Here is a 24,001-nt window from a genome sequence, read left to right on the forward strand (position 1 = left end):
ATCTGACTCACATTGTTTTTAAAACACATAGTTTTCCATAGTAATGATAAACACATTTTAATTGATCATATTTTTTAAAAGACATTCATACCATTTCTAGGGTTTTGTTACTACAAACAATACTATAATAAATATTATTATATAGATATTCTTATACAACAATGCCTTTATTTCTAGAGGATATGTCCTCAAAGTATAATAACTGAGTCAAAGTATATGTACATTTGCATATGTGTATGTACTTTAATTTTCATAGCAGGTGATTTCCCACACAATTGCAGAGTCACCCCACGTTGCCTCTTTTTCTAGTCCCATCCCTCTGAATCTCTGTTGTGCTCTCCTTGCTGTGTCAGGGTTCAACGGTCCCTTTAGGGGAGCTTCTGAAGCATATTTTCTTCTCATTTATCCTAAGGATTTCTCCTTTTTCTAGGTTATATCTGCTCTATTCTTCCTTGGCATGTAAGGCTCATGGTCTGTTCTTAATGGCAGAAATTCTAACTGGACGGGGACGGGAGTTGTGGCTCAGTGGTAGAGCACTTGCCTAGCATGTGTGAGGCACTGGCTTTGATCCTCAGCACCACATATAAATAAATGAATAAAATAAAGGTTCATCAAAATCAAAAAATATTTTTAAAAAAGAAAATCTAACTGGAAAAGAAAACCATAAATAATATAGACAAAAAAAATTCCTTAGGGGATACTTTAAAAATATATCCATTATACAGTTAGACCTACACCTTGACCAAAATGTTTGCCCAATAATCCCATCCTAAGAGAAAGAAGCCTTTAAAATTATCTCCCACCTCCCTCCCTAATGTTTCTCATCTTTAGACCTTTAGAATGTCTTTATGTCTGACCTTTTCTCCATCCTCCAAAACCTGAATTCTCCCAAGATAAAGGTGCAGAACCCATGCTATTACAAGGTTTTCCATGTAAAATTTTTCTCCTCTTTCAAAAACCTGTCTTTGATACGTAACAAATTTCGGGCAATGAAATTATCCACCATTTACATTTACTTGTGTTTTGCAGAATTTCTTTTTCTTCTTACTTTTTATTTTCCTCTTCTTCTTTTTTGAGATCTGTGTCCTATTCCATTATCAGGATATGGCTGGAATAATGCCCCCACTGCTGTGAACAGATAAGACACATAGGTAATTCACATTCTGAACTCTGCATGTTTGAGAATTACTTTCTTTGCCCACACGGATGAATGATAGATATCTGGATAGAGTTAGGCTCTTGGGTTACTGTACTCATCTAGACCTAGATGTTACCATACTGAGTTTAAACATAGAGTGTGACAGATGAAAGGTCCTATGTTCTTCTCTTCGTTTTCTCTTTGTGAGTAATCTTGTTTCTTCAATGAGAAAGCTGCTAATACTACCTTTTCACACTGTCAAATGGAAATTTCATCAAGATGTTTCTGGGGGTCTGTATGTTTTACTCATCTGGCTTCAGATTCAGTGCAGGCTTGAGTACTTCTTTAATTCGGGTCAATTTTTTTTCTATTACGTACAGCAGATTATTTCCTCCCATGCTGTTCTTTTTTGTCATTCTAGAACTATACATTTACTTGTTGGGGTTGTTGGGTTTGTCCTCCGTAAATGTCATCGTTTCTCTTATGTATCTGTTTTAGTTTTTATTCTGTTTCATTAGGTTTCTGTCACTGCTGTAACATATCACTGCAGATTTCATGGCTTACGTTATGTTATAGTTCTGTAGGTTACAAGTTTGGTGTGGGTCTCAGTGGGCTAAAATCAATGTGTCGACAGGGCTGCATTCCTCTCTGCAGTCTCTAGGGAGGAAACCAAGTTCTTGCCTTTTCCAGCGTCTTGAGGCAGCCCATATTCCTTGGCTTGTGCCCCTGTTTTTCTGTCTTCAGAAGCAGCTGCAACACAGCAAGGCAGCTCCTTGGCCTTCTTCTGTCATATCTCCTCCATACCTGCCTGCCCCTTCTACTTTTAGGATCTTTGTTATTACAGTGAACCCACTTGGATAATCAAAGATAACACTCCCATCTCCTGGTCCTTAATTTAATCACACCTGCAGATCCTCTCTTACCATACAAGGTAAATTGCCCAGGCCCCAGGCATTGGGACATGAACATCTTCAGGGTTCTGTTATTCTGCTTGCAGCACCTGTGTTGTGCAATATTTCCCATTAGCCTTCAGAGAGAGTATTGCCTGGTGTGGTGTATTTCACACTCACTCCAGAGTTCCTGGCTAGAGAGACTAACCACATGCTCTTGTTCTTGTAGAATCCAGTGAACATGAAGACAAGAGTGCAGGTGCCTCAGGGGAGACGCCCTCCCAGCCTTATCCTGCACCCGTGTATGGTCAGCCTGAGGAGCCCAAGGAACAGATGGAGGACACAAAACCAACTAAGCCTGAAGAGAATGAGGAGTCAGATCCATTGCCTGAAAACTGGGAAATGGCCTATACAGAGAAGGGCGAAGTCTACTTCATTGAGTGAGTGTCTACCTTTCTTTGAACACTGCCACAAAATCATAACAGGGTACAAATGATGTGGCAAGTGGAAATATGGGCAAAAGAATACAGCAGATGTTATGGTTTCTAGTAATAGCTTGCTTCTTAGGGAGACAGTAATGGGACAATGCCTTAACAAAGTTTAGGATCTTAGAATACAGCTACATAGATCCAAGAATGAATTAATCAGTTGGTAAAATCTGTCACAATCTTAACTAAAAAAGCAAATCTCCATGTGATGTAACTATTGAATTAGAAATCATCTAGACCTCATGGGGAGTTGCTTCTTCCTCTCCCTCAAGGACCCACATAGAGTCCAAAGAAATCTTCCCTGCTGCTTATGTTGTGATGCCATCAATGTCATTGTCATGTTCAGAACTTTAACAGGATGCAGCTATTTACAGCACAATATTTGCTGGTTCCACAATAAAAAGTTGTAAGCATTTAACCCTGATGTCAGAAGTCAGTAAAATGCTTTGTACAGTTTGCCATAATTCCTTTTGCTAAACTCCATTTTATTTGTTGCGTATCATTTTTATGACTTGCCAAGGAAACTGAAATGCTGGCCCTAAACTCCTTAGGGATGCTCAACGTAATCTTTTTTTTTTTTCTTTTTCTAAAATATTTATTTTTCATATCTTTTATTAGCAATGATAGTTAGCTTTCCTTTTCTTTGTTTCTAATCATAGAACAACTCAAAATTTTTTAATTGCCATATAGCGATTGTGCATATGTAGGGGGCCCAATGTTATAATTTGATACATGTATTCAGTGTAATAAAATCAAGGTAATTAGCATTTCCATTTCCTCAAATATTATCACTTGTGTGTGTTGAAAACCCTTAAAGCCTTCTCCTCTAGGTATTTTGAAATGTATAGTTAATTACTGTGGACGGTAGATGTCATAGCATACATTTAGTAGAATATTTATTGATTTATTTTGCTTTCATTAGCATGTTATAGTTATGCATAATAGTTGTGTTCATTTTGGCAAAATCAGACATGCAAGGAATTTGATTTATTCCATTTTATTTTTCTGCCCCCAGCTCCACTCCTCCCTCCCCCACTCCCTTTCCTCTACTGGTCTTCCTTTCAGTCATTTATTTTTTTTATTTTTAATTGATGGTTTGTACAACACATAAAGGTGGATTTCTCTGTGCATATTTACACAGGCATTTAGTATGATTTTATCAAATTTATACTGAATTTTCTCCCCATTTCCCATCCTTCCTACCTAACTCTCAGTCTCCTTCTTCTATTCCTCTGAACTTCCCTGTCTCTCCTTTTTTAAAATACATGTTTAGTTGTATATGGACACAATACCTTTATTTTATTTTTTCTGTGGTGTTGAGGATCAAACCCAGTGCCTTCACATGCAAGGCGAGCACCCTACCACTGAGCTACAGCCCCAGCCCATCTTCCCTGTATCTTTATGATATCCAAGCCCCCTTTCTTTTTTCCCCCACTTTGTTCTAGCTTCTGCCTGTGAGAGAAAACATTCAACCTTTGATTTTCTGAGCCCGGCTTACTTCACTTAGCATGATATTCTCCATTTTCATCCATTTACTGGCAAATGCCAATATTAGAGAACATCTGTTTTAAAGGAACTCTAAAGTTAAAGATTTTGGCCCCAAATTAAATTGTTGATGTGAATAAGACATTCAAAATGTTCATTAGGAACAGTAAAAACTAAAAATATTATTAACACATAACTCTTATTTTCTCAGAGTTTTATGAGCCTTAGGGAGAAAAAAAATAATAATAGAAACTGAAATTCTCAGTCTGGCAGTAGATGAAAATATGCAATATCTGATTATTCAAGAAAAATATTAAAAACTGGATTCCCTTTCCCAACCTAGAGTGATTTATGACTTAGATCTCCATAGGTAGAACTCAGTTGTGAAATTGAAATGTTACCACATACCAATATTTAATTCTCACATGAAGTTGGAAACTTTGATACATGTGGCCAAGGGAATGCATAATCAGGTAATTATGTGGTACTCTGTTTGACTCCAACATGGATAAGAAATGCAGTATTTTGCAGAAAATGAATCAGTAGCATTCACCTTTCAGCAAATGTTCTAAATTAACAAAAAAACAACAGAATCTCTTGCATGATTTTTTATTGTTATAAACAATGTTACAGAGACACCTTTATTAATTAATTAGGAAAGAAGGTATGTAGAATTTTGTAAAATATAACAAACTAAAAATTCTTCAATACATGTATCTCTAGAAACATAATTTTGAGATTGATAAGCATAGCATGACATCATTACAGATCAGAAGTAAAAATATGAATTTTAGATGTGAAGTCAGACATTGATATTCAGAATAATTAATGTTCAGAAGAAGAAAACTGATGATATGAACATTTTAATTATGCAACATAGGGGGAGTAGGGATATGTGGAAACTATTAGAGGAACCAAATAAGTTGATAAAACAACTGTTTCCACACAGTGTTTCTAATAATGCAATTATAAAAACCTCTTTTCTCTGTGATTAAAATAAACTTTCCTATTTTAACCTGGTTTAGGTTGTGAAGAAAAGGGTCTTTTAAAGACTGAAGTTAAGACTCTGCCCAGGCTTGAAAGAATCTAGGAAAATGATTGCATTATTTTAGTCACTCAGCCAGTGTTGGCATTCAAAGATTCACAAGATGTTATCCTTTCTCTCAAACTTATTATCAAGTTGGAGACTTGATAGTTATAAGCTATTAGTAAATAATTTCTGAATTTTTTGATACTATTCAGAGAAGGATTCACCTAGAACACAATTAAAATGTAAAAGGAGGCATCATGGAAATCGTGAGATTACATGAACTTAAAAAGTTAATAATGTGTGGAGAGGCTTTCCACGTATAGCCTCTGTCATTACGAAGACCCAGTCCCTAGGGATCCCTAGGGGTGAGGAAAGGTCAGGAGAATCCTGAATCTACTAGAGAAGTATGGCTTAATTGCTAGAGTATTAGTGCTTCTGAAAGGCAAGAAAGTAATTGGCAATTTCTTGGTTTTTTTTTTTTTCTCGTTTGTTGTTTATTTTGTTTTTTAATCTCCCTAATGCTGGAGGGAAGGATGGATGGCAATATCAGGAGCAAAGATAGGTGGAGGTGGGACATTAAGACAAAATGGAGAAGATAATTTCATTTGTGGCAAGAGAGCTGATGCTGAGGGAGACAGCCTCAGAGTAAGAAGGATGAAAAAGCCTGCAGTAGAGGCTGAAGTGTCTGTGCAGGAAGGGGAACCTCGGAAGCAGGGGCCATGGCATTGTGAGACTGGCCTGCTTAGGAAGGTCACTGCACAGAATGGAGGGAGCCCCAGCCCACCCCTCATGCTGGACAAGTTTCTGTCCTCCAAAAGCATCACCTTTGAATCTCAAGGCTCAGTTTGATTAGCTCAGGTATGAGTGAGCAGAGAGTGGATCAGTCCCTTTCTTGGTGGTCCTCATTCCCACACCATCTTGTCTGATGGCACTCTTAACTCTGGAATGCCCCTTCCTTTCCCATCTACATTTTCAACTCAACGTTTCCACCCACTTTTGTTGATGTGTGAGTACCTTTGCTGTTGAAATCACAAGGAATTCTTTTGTGAGTTAAATTTGGAATATGAAAGTCCCTTGGAAACAGATCTGGTAGGGCAGGAGACTATGACAGGGGAGGAAGCATGGTTAGACAATGAGGATCTTCCTAGGAACAGAGCTGCGCTGTGTCCCAGAGATAGTCCTGAAGCAAAGTCAAGGTGACAGGAAGCTAAATAAAAAAGAAAGGTAGAACTACATACACCTTGTGGGGTGGCTGACTCCAGTTAGTTAACAGAGGCATCTGCATATCATTTTGTGAGTGTGAATGTGTGTGTGTGTGTGTGTGTGTGGTGAGAGCACTTAAAATCTACTCTCTCTGCAGTTTTCAAGAATACAAGACATAGGACTTTATTTGTCAATAGCAAATGAGTAAAATATTTAATAAATGAAATTTAAAATAAATAAACATTTATTTAAATGTTTTGGAAAAGGAAAGAATAACAAAAGACAAAGATAAAGTAGACAAAAAGAAAAGACCCATGAGGAAAGAAGAGCTAACCTCAGTGAAAACCCTCCACTGGCGCAGATACTGTGACATCCATTTAGGGTAATGGAAGTTTTCCCAACCAGCAGCCCCTGCATCCTCATCAAACTTTACTAGATTTTGTCTCCTGTAAAATGAGTCTCATGATAAAACAGAAAATGAGTGAAACAAAGGAGAAAAAATCTGATTTTGTGTATAAAATATATATCATGCCACACAAACACACACACACACATATATGTATTATTTGTTTGTTTGTTTATAAATAGAACACTGCCTATACTGAAACATTAACTTTGTGCTTTAAAAAGATATGTATAAACATTATGGGTTTTAAATTGAGGTAACAAATAATTCTATTTATTTATCTTCTATGCAACAATGCTTTAAAATATTAATTATTTACTTGGTATTGCAAAATGACTTATATGGCTCATTCTTTATAATTTGTGCATTTAAAGCATGAGCCTTTTTTCTCTTTTTGTTCTCAACCCTGGTGAATTACTGGGCCAGCTATGTTTCCCCCACTCTTCAAACTGCCTCTTTTGATGAATGATGAAAGATTTCTTTTATCATTTATAATATTTAAATGAGTAAAGGTGAATATCTGATAAAGTATGTTTAAAGAACATAATTTTAAATTGTGAGTTGAATATACTCTTCCAAAGATGCTTTAAAATAGTAATAATGTCATGTTTAGCAATTTTCAAAAGACTTTCAAATGCATAATATCATATGAAATCAGTTTTTTCTTTGACTTAGATAATCCTCATTAATATAGCTTTTAAAAAGACAGAATATTTAATTATAAATTCAAATGAGAAATGTGTAAATGCAAATTCAAATAAGGCATCATATCGAGTGCTCACTTTTTTTCAGGTTGTGTTCAGATTACCTTAACAAAAATAACTAACACGTTAAGCATTCACACACTTTTCATTTAATCCTCACTTTATGAAATTGAGGCTTATAGAAACAACTATTTGCCTAGAAGTCATGTCACCAAGAAGTGACAGAAACAGTATTCTTTGATTTTATTTATTCAACAACTGTTTTGAGGACACATACTATGTGCTAAGAACCATTTCAAATCCCAGCAATACCGCAGCCAACAAAACTGACAAGTTCAGACTGTCATGGAATGTAGTCTGTCTCCAGGGTCCTTGCTCTAAACCAATTTACTATGGTACCTACTTTGCATATATCATATTACAGTCACCCAAGGCAGTGCTTGATTTATCTCCATTTTATAGATGAGGTTCTAAGGCACCCTTGGACAAATTAACATACCCAAGGTCATCTAGCTCTGTCACCCTACAAAGTCATGCCCATTATCCCATACTACCTCCAGCTTATAAATAAACATTGGCTAAAGTAAACTTTTATATTACAAATGGTATTTGTTTAATAAGTTTCTTGGCCAGAAATTTACTATTCCAGAGGCTAAATGTTGCATAAAGAGGAGCTGCCACAGGGTTAATCTGGATTGACATGCTTTGGGAATCCCATTAAATTACTTCTTTGTTTGGGAGTCAGTTTAGTTAGGGACACAAAAGAGACTGCTATTGCTTTGGCAAAAAACAAAATGACAACAAGAACCTATTTGTTTACTACCATCTTCCTGAATGGCAGTGAACACTATGTCATCTCAAATAATAGACTTTTAAATGCAGGCTTTTGAAACTGGAAATCACATCTGTGAAAAATGTCATGGCTGTAGATGGTTTCCAAATCTTTGTTAGAGGTGAATTTTCTTTTGAATCTAAACAAACATACAGTAAGTCTATGTTTCTTCTTGTATTGCTATTTCTGTATCCCCTTAACTTTTACATAAATTATCAGTTGCCATTTCTAATACTTTGAACCTTCACATATTACATAGAAGACAAAACACTATGGAAGCTTATTGGAGAGAAATGTAAAATAGTTTTGTGGCGTGCAGTACTACCAAACTCATTCTAGACTTGACATACCCTTACCAGTTGCAAAATCCGGCTTAAGCTTACTTTCTGTAGTATGTATTACAAAAGCAGGAAAGCAGTAGCTATTCTCCATATTTGTATCATGTCCTTGCGCGCACACGTGTGTGTGTGCGCACATGAACCTGCACATGATTCTGGTATAATCCTCAGTCAGAAAAAAAGAGTTTTAGATAAAATAGTGTGAAACAACACCCACAATGTCCAAAACAATACTTACAACAAAACCTCTTTTTAAAAAAGTTTTCTGAATACATGAAAGGCAGGGTGGTAGCAAGCTCCCTTACTCACATGCTTGAGTAAAATTATAGGATCATTATTTAGGAAACAGTCATTAAAAAGTCCTTAACAGTAGTTTTATATGTGCATTACCTTTGTATAAATAGGGAAAAATTAGCAAGACTTTGAGCAAATAGAATCTTTGAAAAAGTTTCCTCTGTTAATCATATGTCTAATCACTGTTTCCAATAGTTCTTTTAGGAATGATGATGTAGAAAGAAGTTGAAGTCATTTGGAAGTAATATAATCATCTCAAGGTTTCACTATTAGATATAATAAACTTGTATATCCTTAAAAATAATGTTTAACTCATAAAATATGATCAACAATCTCTATGATTTTTTGTCTCTGAACCCATGTAACTGCTGCTATTGAAACTTTAACAACCATGTACATTTTGAATAATTATTGTCTCTAAAATCGGTTACTGTTTTTAGAGAAAATGGAGAAAAGGAAAAGAATGTTTAATAATAAAAGATTCTTGTTCCACTAATAATGTTTCTGTTGAATGAAAGCACTTCCAATATTCACGCAGTGATGGGAATGTTGTTTTGGCCCAGGTGGTAATAAAAAGAAAGGAGAAAAGAAAGGAGAACATGTCTTAAAATTGGATTTGGCAGAGAAGGTGTGTTTACCCTCACTGGGAAAACAGAGTGAATGAAAAAATGGAATGCAGGAAAGAGTGTGGCATGAGTGATAAGAAACTTTCAAGCTCTGCTCCTAATAAATATTCAACCAATTGGTAGTCTTTTTTAACTTTAGGGCCCAAGACCTAATATTCCTATGCACATTATATAAATGGGGATTTTAAAAAGGGGATTTATTCTGGAAAAACATTTGGATTTGAATGACTAAAATTTGATTTGAAAACTATTCATATAGAGAACTTAAGTTAATAGGGAGAAAATTTTTTTCCAGTGATATTGTCAGTACCTTCTCAATCACAAAGCTCTTTCATCTCTATGCACGTGCAATTTAATTTAATACCTACTAAGAGCAATGCTCAACACTTCCAAAGGAATTTAAGTCATAACCAGTACCCTATGTAAGGGTTTATTTCTGAATGACTGACAGGAACTTGGAGCTGGATTGCCACCTGGGGGAGTGACATAAAATACTCCAAATGCAAAGCAGTGTTAGGTTCAGTTTGCCCCTGGTTTCACCAAAAACCCTTGGACTTGGGATCCAGTTACATCTGGGTACACACGCTTTCATTTTCATGTACTAGCTTTGTAACCTGGGCAAGTTACCTACCCTCTCTCAATCTTTATTTCTCCATCTATAAAATGAAGTTAATAATACTTAGCCACAGACTCATTGGCATTAAATAAAATGATGTGAAAATTCTGCTGAGTCCCCAACAGAGTAGATAGCAAGAACTGTGAGATAAGATTATTGGCTGTGCTGTGACATACTGTACTGAGAGTAGCTTTTCCAATTGAAATGAAGCATGTTGTATGTGAGAGAGTGTTTGCTCAGAAGATGTTATTATTTAACCTGCTGCTTTTGTCAGTTTGGCAAAGGTTAAGCTTACAAAATGTACAGAAATTTCTGATTCATTACAGGTCAGCCTACTGTGTATCCTCAAGGCCATCCTGATAGGAATTTGAACTACAATTGTGGAGTTGAATGAAACCTCAGTTCTGGCTTTTCCTAATCCTCTAGATAGATTAAATATATAGTTTAACATTAGAGAAGATTTTTTGGATATACCCATAGGATAAAACATATTTTAGAGATTTTTATCCAGCTTTTTTGACATTGACTGAACTTAAATAACTATTGACTTTTCTTCATCTGATCTTTTACATTAGTGCTCAGCACATAAGCTCTACCCATAGAAATATATAAAGCAGTGTCATTTTATGATTACTAAAGGTTACTAAAAACTGTACGTTCCATTCCCCGGTTAGAATAAGAAAAGTTTCTGTGCAAAAGTAGCCTATGTATGTGTAGGTATCCTGATAAAACAAATTGCAATATAAAATGATATAGCATTTTCTTTTCCTAGTATTTATGCAACACAATTTAATCTAATATGGAAAACTGATGTCATGCATCTGAATCTGAACTAGCTAAGAAAGTGAAATGAAATCACCTTCTCAAATTGGAGGAAAGATAGCCTGCAGATGGTGAAAAATTTTTCAATGATTCCATTTTGTACACAGTTTCCTGACCAGCATTTAATCCTATTTTCAAATGGAATTATTAGAATTTAAAAATATGTAATTTAAAGAAGTGAAAACGCTATTTGGTCCGTTGTCTCCCAAATGCATGAAAAATGTCCCCTTTGTAAGGCATCTAGAAGGAACATGCAAATTATAAGGCTGGTGAGAGTCACTATTGAAAATACTGTGCTGTATCTTCATGTGATGTTTAAGGCAATTACTAGAGGTAACTACTACCCACATTTCTTTCAGAATCATTTCTGAACAACAGCTGAAAATGCTGTTAACTATAAGAGACTCAATCTGTCAAAATGTATTAAAGTGACACACTGTTAATGCTAGTTCAACCTAAAAAAAAAATCATCCTGTAATGAAATGCTTCACACAAACTTAGGAAAGCCAGGAAGCTTATAGTTCCCTACAAAATTAGCCAGTATTTTAGACCCATGGTGGTATGATATAGAAATGGTAATTTGAGTCCCTGCTGTGGTTTACTAATGGCTCTTAATACTTATCCATAGATGCATTTGCTTTTATAAATATGTCTAAAGGACAGAGAAATAACTTTTCTTCAAAATGGGGAAAGGATTTGAAGGATTTGGAAGAAACAGGACAAAAAGAAATTTCTTTTTCTTGCCCACTCCCAAAGTTTCCCCCTACCTTATAGAAACATGAATATCAACACCCAAACACACACACACACACACACACACACACACCACAACACACTGAGGCATGTATATAATGAGTATTTTTAAAGTAATTTATTAAAAATGAGAGCAGCAAACTCTGAAGCCAGTGTTCCTATCCTCACATTTAGACTAGTCCACACCTCCATGCAAGAACATCCAGTCTTCAGAGGAAAAGACTAGATTATATTGACATCCTATAAATGAGGGCTAGAACCAGATGAAAGTGTCCTCAATACTTTATTTCCTCCTGAAACTTGATAATGAAGCACCATCAGACTTTACAAAGGTCAAATTGGGGGAAAATAAAAGTTGGCATGCTCTCCTGATGATTTATTACTGGATAAAATACACAGACTTTATCTGATCAAGTTATTAGAGCCCTGGTCAGAGGCATCTATCACTGAGAAGCTTTTAAAGGTGAGGAAAGTGGACAGTATTTTCTCTTACTCCACATAAGAGTCAGAAGTAGAAGTGGATCTTTTTTAAGGAGCAGAGATTTCAAAACCCACCAGTCTTAATGTCCCAGTTCTCAGATCAGAGATAGCCCTATACATAGGCACATATAATGATCATCAAGAAAATGATATTTGAAGAGTGCTTTAACACCTTGGAATAACTTTCCACAGCCCATCTTGTCTCTTTCCTTTATTCTTTTGGCTTCAAAATTCCCTCCATTAGGGGGAACTTAGTATCTACAAGTTTACTATCAAATATACTGCTAGGAGAACTTTACTTTTAATATAGTAAATTTAATAGGGTTCATCAGATTACTAGCTAACATTGGTAGCTTTACATGATGAAGGGAGAGACTTCACTGAAGGGAGAAAAATACATGTGAAATTTTTATCAACATTAGCATTTGCCCTCCTAACAACTGTGCTCAAGTGCCCCTATTTTATCTGATCCTAATTTCTATTTCCAACCTATTTTTCCATTCTTCTTATTCATGTACCATTTGTTGGTCTTCCAAGTGTATAAACCTTATACTTTCCTAAAAGCACATTCTATTCTGAAGCTCATTGCAGTCTTGGTAATTTGTCCATTGGCAGGTGAGATCTCTTGCTATAGCCGTACACAGTAAGTGTTTTAGCTCTAATGAGCAGCTGAGCCATTGAGTGGTTCTTGAATTATAATGTGCATAAGAATCACCTATGTTGCCCACAGATGATGGAGGCTTTGTGGTCCCACCTCAAAGGTTCTGATTTGGAAGGACCCAGAATGCATTGCCAGCAAGTGCACCAGGTGATTCCAGTGCAGGTGATGCTAGGAGCGGGTGAAGTAAACTTCCTCTGAAAACATTTCTCTTTTGCTTCTTAGATTTCTGGCAAAAAAACTTGCAAGACAACATATTATTTTAAAATGAAAATATCATTTTTTTATTAAATCCTGGAAATTTCATTTCAGAAACATTACAAGGCAGACATTTTTATCCTCTACTCTCCTAGATGGGTTGAGAATATTTAGGAGGGTGTTAGTTTAATGCGAGTTAAGAAAATTGTCATTAATCACTTTTTGAGAAAATGTAGGAATCCCAGGAACATGCTGTAATTTGCGTCACTTTTGGACTGCCTCTGCCAGCTCTGTTGTTAGAAGAACAGTTGTTTATGAAAAGGGCAGGTTTAAGATGAAAATACTGCATTTGCAAAACTCAGAAAACAGTATCAGAGTCTGTAGACTGTGCTCTTCCAACTGGAGAATCCTGTATTTGTAATAAATTCCTGTTGCTCTGGATGAGTTCTGCATTTTCAATGAGGTTAACTTGGCAACATTCAAGTTGATTTTAATAAAAATAGCCGCTTTGAGGACAGGGAGCTGAGGTTGCCAAATTTACAGCTGCCTTGCACAATTACTCTTACACCTCCTTCAGGGCTACTTAGAACCAGTAAGCAAATTAAGTGTATCGATTGCAATTTTGTTGGACTAACCCTGCTTATTTTTTTCTTAAGGAATAAACTTGATTCCTTTTAGTATGTGTCTGTTCAGAGTGATCTCTTTTCTTTTCAGCCATAACACAAAGACAACATCATGGCTGGATCCACGACTTGCGAAAAAGGCTAAACCTCCAGAAGAGTGCAAAGAAAATGGTAGGTTATTAAGTTTTTATGGTATTTCAGCAATGCCCTTTGAGAATGTTTGTGTTTCTTAAAAGAGGGACTCACCTAAAGAAGCAATAATCTAGTTGAAACAATTTTCAGAATGTACTATTTAAAGCTCAGATAGGAGAGAGAATTAACTCGGCATTTCAGCAGGGCCATGTGGTTTTGCTTTTTCTCCCTGAGGAGACTGTGCTGAATATCACATCTCTGTCATCTCTGTTGATTCTGTTTGACTCCTGGCCTGACTTTCCACCACCTACTAAGGACTTTTGGTTTGCAATATGTCTCTCTGAGTACTCTGATATTTTAAGTGGAGTCAGATATGATGCATAGAGAAGAAGTATTGTGGAACTATAAATAATATTTGTTTGTATTCAAAGGCATAGCATTCTGCCAGTTATTATGGAACCAGTATTAATGAAGGTATATTTTTAATCAAATATGAAAATAAGAGAACTAATTACATTAATGTCTTAGATTGTTCTTACTATTTTCTAGGACTAGGTTTAAATATAATAGACTTGCTTAAAAACGGACTGTTTTCATATATGTGAAGAATATTTTTCAAATAGTTTCAGAGGACTAGATGAATGTAAACTTTGTTATTAAATTGGTAAATTGTATAGGTGAAGCTGTTACTGATACATGTAAATTTTTAAAATGTTGTGGTTAATGTTGAAATAGTGCTTATAATTCAGCTAAAATGGCAAATACCATACTGTCCTGATGATTTACTATTTGACCACATTTGCAGTCTTTATCTGATCAAATTATTACTTCCCTGTTCAGAGGCATCTGTCATTGTGAGCTCTAAAAGGTGATCAACCAGGCCAATAGTATTTAAACTTTTTAAAAACTTTTTACAAATCAACTTTTAAAAAATCTCTAATTCTCAAAGTCCTTTCATTTTAATAATAATTCTGATTTTTTCAAATAATATCATGTGTTCCTGTTATAAGGCAGCTATTCACAGGGTAGATACACTGCTGAGTTAAATTAAAAACTAATGCAATTTTTATGCACATATAAATACACAAATATCCAGTTTCTAATCAATATTATCTGCTTTGAATTTTATATTCATAACAATATCTCTATTCCTCCTATATTATAGTACAACTATATGTGGTTTAACTCATAAAATTATTATATGATCTGGACTTTTGAGCACATTTAAGTTACATTTCATTGATACCAATAAGACATGTGATGCAAATTGTGATAGGTTATAAATTAAAATGACCTGATCTGTTATGTCTGAGAGTTATAATTTACTTATGACACAGATGTAAAATGTTAATATAACCTAATTAAAATGAATTTAACAATTTTTACATTCTGTGATATATTGAACTTCATAACTGTCTTGTTCCTTTGAGTTGTTCATTTCATTATAAATGCTCTTAAAGTCAAATTTTAAAATCCTAGGAGAAAAGTAGACATAACATATTGCCAAGTTATGATATTTCAGTTTTATCCGATTTTTCAGGGAAAAAAAACTGCATTTCTGAGCCTTCTCAAGATGGTAAATGCCTAAAATATGTCAGTGTCCTATGAACCAAATGTCATTGACAAATGAATCCTTTAAAAAGTTTATAGTTTTGATCAATTACTGTCTGTTTTCATTTTCTACAAAATAAATAATTCATAGATAGTTCCACATATTATTCGAATATTGTACAATGGAAACTAGTATTTACTAGTTTTAATGAAAATGCTGTTATTCTGGACACATATTTAAGTTTCCTTGCCAAGAAGAGTGTACTTACGTAATGTTGTTACTTATGGTTTATTTTTCCTTTCTTTAACATGGACTATAGCTTCTTTAAAATGTTAGATCTTAAAGGATTACTGTTGGGCTGCCAGTTAAATCACTCATGTATCAAAAATCAGTTCAGACACACAGTGCACTAATTTTCTGAATGTTGGAAGTGTGCATAAAATGTGTATTTAAAACCTGTTGCTGTTCCAGATGATATCTTTCTTTTGTAAAGACTCACCCTCCCTCTGCTAGGCAGATAGAGTGAAAGCTAATTACCCTAATCTAATTTAGAATTGAGCCAATCTGAGGTTGGATTGAGTTCCGATAAGCTACAGTAAATCTTTGGTTTGCCCCTGTCTTAAGGGCATTTGCCTACTAGGGTTTTCAACTAACAGCCTAGTGCAGGTTGGCAAACATTTTCTGTAAAGGGCCTGGTAGTAAATATTTTGAACTTTGCAGATCATTCAGTCTCTTTGCAACCACTCATTGCTCAAAAACAGCCAAAATCAATATATGAAGGTCCTAGATATGTTCTGCTAACCCTTTATCTTTTGACACAGAAATTTAACTATATTCTTTTATGTAACAAAATAATCTTCTGATTTTCTCAACTGTTTAAATGGTATTTACTGTTCATTTGTGGTCCATACAAAAATAGAGGTGGGCTGGACTTGATACACAGGATGAACTCTAACCTGGTGTGTTCTTGTGAGGCCTTTCCTTTGGCACACCTTGAACATGAATATTTTTAAATATCTTTCTACTCAGGATTATAAATCTGCAGAAAATCTAGATGCATCTTGAGAATCTGAGGTTGTTTTTTTTTTTTTTGTTAGAAGATCCTGCAGCTTCAGAATTTGACAAATGTCAAGGGTTACTTGACCAAGTGCCTAAGATCTCTCAAGTTTAAATTTTGTCACTCTAATCTCTCAAGAGTCTTCAGTTCTCTGCTGGTTACTCTAATCTCCAGCAGTGGCTTTCTTCCCAGGCTTAGTCCAAATTCAGATTTCTAAGAGCCCCAAATCACAAAAGCCTCTTCTAATTCTTCCCTAACCTCTACAAGGTTCTCTTCCAAATCTTAGAGCTTCTCAGTGTTCTCTTCCGCATCTTAGAGCTTCTCAGCTTGTCAATTCAGTAGTTCTCTGATCCCTTTAAATTACTTGTTTTCTCATGGGTTAAAAATTATTTACTCCACTCTGTCTAGAAATTCATATTTTAATAGGGTTGTACACCATGTTGTATATGTATGCATATTGCATATGAATGTATATAATTATGTGAATATGCGTGTATAGATACAGATCTATAACATGCATCTTCAGAGCTGTTCACTTAGGGGCCTGATTTCCTGGTCAGTTATGATAAGAGGAAATCAAATGAAAGAAATGGACTTAAATTATCATTGGGCTAGTGAAAAAAACTAACTATTTTCTCCTTGGTTTCAAGGGGCTAAAGGAAACATGGATGGCTCGGTGCAAATATGCATCAAACTAGCACTTATTCTATTGACACTGAAGCACTCATCTCCCCCTTTATCTGAAGGATAACACTGCTACTGAACATAAAAACACACTTTTTCCTCCCACAGTACAGTTGGAAATGCCAGCTTTCTTGTGTTCTCTGTGTTTATCATAGCTCTGTGCAGTTCCAGAGTTTTAGTACCAGTTCACATGGCAGAAGAAAGTCCCCACCTACCATGGGATTCTAATATTAGATTAGGGGGAGTGCTATTAAGCAAGCTAATAGAGTCTTATTTAAAATGCCACAGAAATAGCAGTTAACTATTAAATAATTTGGATGCAAAACCAGTTAAATTGCGTATAAAGCACCAACATATTTGTCCCCTCAGAATCAGTGGTGTGGGACTTCTCTTGAGACATTTCCAATTACAAACATTCATATTCTGACACTTCTTTCAAGAATCACTGAGTTGGAATATCAAAAGCGAATAAAGCCTTCTGGGACCATTCTTTTCTTAAAATTGAAATGTGATTAAATTCAGTAGAACCATACGGTTATTCTCAGAAGAAGAAATCATGTGGATTGGAGTCAGGAAAAACTATTTCAACCCCAAATCTATGGGCTCTTGGGTACTTAGTATTTAGGATGGTGAGGTTTCTTACCTGTAGAATGAGAATTACATCTGCTTAATAGAGGTTCAGCTCTACATTCAGAAGTATCATACTTGTTGCACCATAAATTCTAAATAACTGTGAACTTCCTAACTTTCAGGTACTGTTTTAGACTCATGGAAAATAAGGGTTAAATTTAGACAGGTGTCCTGGAGAGATGGAGATGAATAAATCCTTGTAGGCTAAAATTTTCCATCTTGCTAATTCTAGCCTGATGTTAATAGGGATTTTTCCTTTTCATTCCAGTAAAGTGGCCCTGTATGCTCACAAAGTTATAATTTCATTGATATGAACTGACTAGGTGGTTTCATTTTTGTATTCAATATCTATAAATTATTTGACTTTTTTATTCAATTATTAAAATTTATTTATGTACAAGTACTGAACACCTATCTTTAAATATTATGAACAAATTTGAATCCTATTTTGTTTCTACTGATATCTTGGATGTTATAAAAAATGAGGAGGTGGCAAATATCTTAATACAGACAGTTAATACTTATTTAGCTAACTAGCAATTATTCATGTTAGTCATGATTTTCTATAGCAACACTTTTGAGATATGCTTCAACCAATAGCATGGTACCCTTTCCACTATTTTTGGCTCAGAAGTACTCAGAAATATCAATTATTTAGGAATATAAGAATTTCATGGATGAAATAATAGTTTATTCAAAATAAATCATGTAGAATAGATAATTCCATTATTGTGCATTGGTACCAAATTTGGGGGGAAGCTTGTAGCTATTTTATTGGTTCTAATTAGCCCCTGTGTCTATTAAAGATTGGTTGATGTTTACACTGTGAAAGCTGTTGTATATATTGAATATCACACCTGAAATAATTATTTGTATATCTTGCCTTTATACATGCTAATATTTATTAGAACTGTCAAATAGAAACTATGTGAGGACCATGAAATTTTGTCCTACATTTTTTTTCTTACTTGCTCAAGTTACTTTTATGTTTAGAAAAGTGTTAGCTTGTCCTTGCATTGTAACAACTTCAACTTAAAAATTGCATCAATACCGTCAAATCTATTTGTTCTACACAATAAAATAATGACTTCAAAAATTTTCAAGTATTACCTTTTAAAAACTTTTTATTTTTAAATAATTACAAATTCATGGGAAGTTACAAAGTCATATACAAGGAGGTCCAGAACATCCTTTATGAACTTTCCCCAAAGTTAACAAATAATCAGACTATAATATTAAAACCAGGAAATCGACAATGGTACAATCCAAAGAGCCTATTCAGATTTCACCAGTTATACAAGTATTCAGTGTGTGTAAGTGTGTGCTGGTAGGGGTTGGGGGGTCCGTGCAATTGTATCACATGTGTAGTTATCCATACGTATAACCCTTGATCTGTTCCTCATTTCAATTACTTTGTTATTTCAAAATGTTATATAAGTGGAGTCATACACTGTATTTATTTTATTTTTTGAGATAGTCTTTTTTCCATTCAACACAATTCCTGAAATCCATTCAAGTGTGTATAACAATAGTTTGCTTATTGCCATACACTATGCTACTATAGTATGGCTTATTATATGTCCTTTTTACTCATTTGCCCCTTGAAGATTTCTGGATTGTTTCCAATTTGGGGCAAATACAAATAAAGCTGCTATGAATATACAGGTTTTTATGTGAACATAACATTTTTACTTCTCTGGGATAAGTGTACAAGAGTACAATTGCTGAATTAAATGGTAAGTACATTTTAGTTTTAAAAGAAACAGCCAAACTGTTTTCCAGAGTGGCTTTACTCTGACATTTCCACCCACAATGAACATGTAATTCAGATTTTTGCATCCTTTCCAGTATTTGCTCTTTAGAATAATTTTCATTTTCCTTTTAGCCATCCTGATGATACATAGTGATACTGCATTTTGGTTTTAATAAGCATTTCCCTAATGGCTTATGATATTGAATATCTTTTCATGTAAATTATTTGTCATCCGGATATCCTAATTGGGTTAATGTTTAATCCTGTCTTTTGCCCAATTTGTTTGATTCTTAAATTAAGTTTTGAGAATTCTTTTTGTATTATAGATAAGAAGTCCTTTAATCAGATATGTTATTTACACACATCTTCTCCCCAGCCTGTGATTTGTCTTTTCATCCTTTTTAACATGATCTTTTTGGAGAAGTGTTTTTAGTTTTGATGAATCCAGTTTATTGCCCTTCCTTTTATCAATCATGCTTTTGGTAACTTGTCTAAGAATTTCTCAGCTAGCCTAGGTCCCAAAGATTTTCACATATGTTTTTTCCTAAGTACTATATAGTCTTATGTTTTATATTTAAATAATCTATTTTGAATTAATCTTTGCATACAGTACAAGGCTGAAGTTGAGGTTCTTCTTTATCCCTTTTCATTTTATTTATTTGCAAAATGATGTCCAATTACTTGAGGACCATTTTTTGTCAGTGCTGTCCTTTCTCCCTTGAATTGTATGTGCCTCCTCATCAGACATCATGGGTTCTGTTGATCCAGGTGTCTAATCTTCACTGGTACCACTATAGCCATAAGTAAGCCTTAATATTAGGTATAGTTATGTTTTCTACTTTATTCTGGATCCAAATTGTTTTAACTATTTTAAGTTTATTTCCTTTTCATATAAATTTTAGAATCAGGTTTTCTAGGAGTACCAAAGTCTTGCTGGGATTCTCACAGGAATAGGATTAAACGCATAAGTCAACGTGGGGAGAATTGATAGCTGTACTAATCTGAGTGTTCAAATCCATGAACATAAGTCTTTAAATTGTTTAAGTCCTCTTAGACTTCTTTCATTAGCATTTTGTAATTTTCCGCAAAATATGGTATACACATTTTTCACATATACCTAAAAATTTTGAGCAAGTAAATAATTTTGTGTTTTAATCTTGGTATATAGAAGTGAAATTGATTTGTAGGTTGATCATGGGTCCTGTGACCTAGCAAAACTCATTTGTAAGTTACAGGAACATTTTTGGTAAATTCCTTGTGATTTCTACCTAGACAGTTTCCCATTTATATAATCATATTTTTTATTTAGACTGTTGACAAGGTACACTATTATATTGAAGGATTTTCAAATATCAAGCCAGTCTTGAATAATTAGGATAAGCTCTACTCAGGCATGGTGTACAATTTTTATACACTGCTTTATTCAACTGGCTAATTTATTATTTTTATTTTTTATTATTTATTTTCTTTGATGGTGCTGGAGATTAAACTAAGGACCTCATATTTGCTTGGAAGGGCTGTACCACGAAGTTATACCTACAACCCCAACTTGTTAAAGTATTATTAAATATTTTTGTGTCTGTGTCTATGAGAAATATTTATCTTTTGTTGCACTTTTATCTGGTTTTGATATTGTGGTAATATTGCCCATATAAAATGATTTGGTAAGAATTACCATCCCACTTCTATTTTCTGGAAAAGAACATATGTAATTGGTGTGAATTGTTGTTAAAATGTTTACTAAAACTCTTCTGTGAAACCACCTGACCTAAAGGTTTCTTTAAGCATATTTTTATTGCAATTTTAATTGCTTTAATAGTGAAGGGATTATTCAGTTTGTGTACTTTATCTTGTTTAAGTTTCAGTAATTTGTGGTTTTATAGGAATTGGTCCATTTCTTCCAAGTGGTTGAGTAAGACAAATTGATTTTTTCTGTTGCTCAATTTGTTGAGTAAATTCTATGGATCTGTCCTTAATTCTGCCTTTATATTCTATGTCTGAGCAAGATTTTAATTTCTGTTATTTTGATTTTCAGCTGTAATTTTTATTTGGTGCTTTGTTATGATTACTGATTTAAAATTCTTGTCAGATAATTCAAAGATATCTAGTTTTTATATTAATCTTTTCTCATCCAAGTTGTGATTTTTCCTGGCCATTGGTATGAGGAGTTAAACTGAGTTTGTCCTACACATTTTTTATGCAGACATTTAAAATAAAATCTTTTATTTTTGCAGACGGTGTCCCTGTTTTGGTTTGGTATGTAGGTTCTAGCCTATTTTCTAGGCTATAGTTTCAAATGCAATTTAATTTTCAGAACATTTTTAATGTCGTTTTGGTCTGCTTACTTGTTCTGATTTGGGAACTCCTGATATACATGTCTGTAGGTGCCACCTACAAGTTGCAGAAAGCTCTTTGTTACCTGTTGTCACTGGAAATAATGTGAGATGCTAGATCTGTGAGGTGGAAATTGTTCTCCTAGTCTTTGTTTTCTGCCCACGTGATCCTGTCAGGGGTGGAGCCAAGGATGTGCTACATGGGATCCACTGAGGTACCACTGAAGTTGCATTGGGCTATTGCTGGTGTTAGTAAATGTGGCAACCATTCTGAACAATACAATGCCACTGCAGGGGATAAAAGGGATTCACCACTACAACTTGTCATGGGTCAAGAATGAGGCTGCCCCAGGTCCCTGCTACACTTCTCTGTACACACTTCTGGCCTTTTGTCCCAAAATAGAATTTCTTCATTTCTTTTCTTCTTTCTTTGTTTATATATGTGTGTTGTTTATTCCAAGCTGAAGGCCTCTTTGATGCATAGTCTAAGATATATAAGAGATAAAAGAAAAAATTCTCAGTGGTGTCATTCCTCTAATCCTAGCCAGTCTACCTTATTTCTGTCCTTCAGAATCTTTTCATAATTTTTCTATTGAATCATTTCCAGGACTTTTAGTTGTATTTAAAGGGAAAGAAAGGGAAAAATTAAGTCTATACCATCTTGCCTGAGACCAAATATCTAAATATTATTTTTTGGTACTACACAATAACAGTAGTTTAAAGTTTAGAAGTATTTTTACATGCATTCTCTGTGTTGCAGATACCAACAGTCTATGATATAGAGATTTTAAACTCTCATTTATCAGATAATGATGCTATAGTCCAAGAAGTTTAAGGTCCTTGGGCAATAAGTATAAATAGAAAATGAAACTCAATTCAAGACATTTGAGTTTAAGATGTTGTGTCTGTCATACATACCATAAGATGCTTAAACAAGAAACACTAAGGGCTTTTAAAATACATGTTAAAAGAAACTGGTTAACAATGTTTTTAACTTTGAAATTTTATATTTAAAGTATTTAAAGAATTTTTTATGTATTTTCCATGTTTCTTCTAGCCCATCGCATTGGTGAATAGACTGAGCAGTCTATTCATGATCCAAGTATTCTAAATGTCATATAATTTATGTTCTTAAACCATCAGGGTGAATTTGGTTCCCTGAAAGATATGTTAAAATGACTGTTGAATTATCTTCTGTGTTTTTAAAATTGTTTTAAAAACGAGATTCTATTGTTTTCTATGCTTTCATAATTTTAAAAAATGCTCACTATATTCCACACAATACTGGAAACAGTCTCTCTCAGAGCTAAATGTGGGTCTCTGTCAGTCACACTGTCAGGCACAGCATTAAGTGTCCCTCAGTGGTAAGATGTGCTCAACAATGCAGAAAGCAAAATAGAAAGGTAAATGCTGATCTGAATATTACAGACAAGTTCTTCCAGAAGTAAAAGAGAAATCCAGATCATCAACACAAATTCAAGTAACTGAATATAAAACTATGAATTATAGTTGCAAAGAAAACCCAGAGAGTTTAATTTTATCTGCTGAGGGAAGATGATCTGAATCCTTCTCAGTACATGTAATTTAAGGTTTCCTAAATTCTATGCATCATAAAATATTGCATTCCAAAACTGATGATGATTTTTTTAAAAAATCCAATTATTTTTACTAGTTAGCGTGAAAATGAGCACTTATCGTGTAATCTAATGCACAATTGTGGACTAACCACCAAGTATTTCAAAGGGCCTGGTTTAATATACATTGAACAAGGCCACTCATGCAGCCATCCATGCTACCTTTAAAATATCAACATCTGTAAGGAATCATAGTTTCAATAACTCAATATTTTATGTGCTCTTGGTGAGAACTCCTCAAAAATGTTGTCTTTAGACAAAATTGAAGAATCTGATAACCAAAACTATACAAGGAATCCAAATAGATTTAGTATTACTATGTCAAAGGGACCATTTCAAATCAGCACCACAAGATCAAAATTAAACTAGATTGATTGTGTTTTCCCTAAGTTTCTTACTACTACGTGGTAAATCTTATTTTTAGTTTTTGACCTATAAAATTAATTCTTAGCATTTTGCGTAGGCTCCCAATATTTGTTTTCATTAAGAAATGTCTTAATCTCTCCCAGATTATCTTTTCAACTTATTCTAACTTATATCTATTCTCTTTGCCTTCTTCACATTTGTTTGACTTATCTAAATCTTTTCTTTGAGGTTGATTTACCCCTGTCCCTAAGGCTTCAAGGCTACAGAACAGCATCT

The 24,001-nt window shown here is 34.4% G+C and overlaps 1 protein-coding gene across 4 annotated transcripts in view; it reads left to right on the plus strand.

Annotated features, from left to right (window-relative positions):
* Magi2 (membrane associated guanylate kinase, WW and PDZ domain containing 2) overlaps positions 1–24,001 on the plus strand; it is a 1,314,737-nt gene that overhangs the window by 876,900 nt on the left and 413,836 nt on the right. For all 4 annotated transcript variants that reach the window (XM_046464122.2, XM_046464123.2, XM_058585490.1 and 1 more), the window contains exons 5-6: positions 2,258–2,468; positions 13,676–13,755. In XM_046464122.2, the coding sequence (XP_046320078.1) occupies positions 2,258–2,468; positions 13,676–13,755 (291 nt within the window). The remainder of the gene's footprint in view (positions 1–2,257; positions 2,469–13,675; positions 13,756–24,001) is intronic.

This window comes from Marmota monax, unplaced genomic scaffold, assembly GCF_021218885.2.
Source record: "Marmota monax isolate L192 unplaced genomic scaffold, Marmota_monax_Labrador192_F-V1.1 WCK01_AAM20220418_F8-fsc00065, whole genome shotgun sequence".
NCBI lineage: Eukaryota > Metazoa > Chordata > Mammalia > Rodentia > Sciuridae > Marmota > Marmota monax.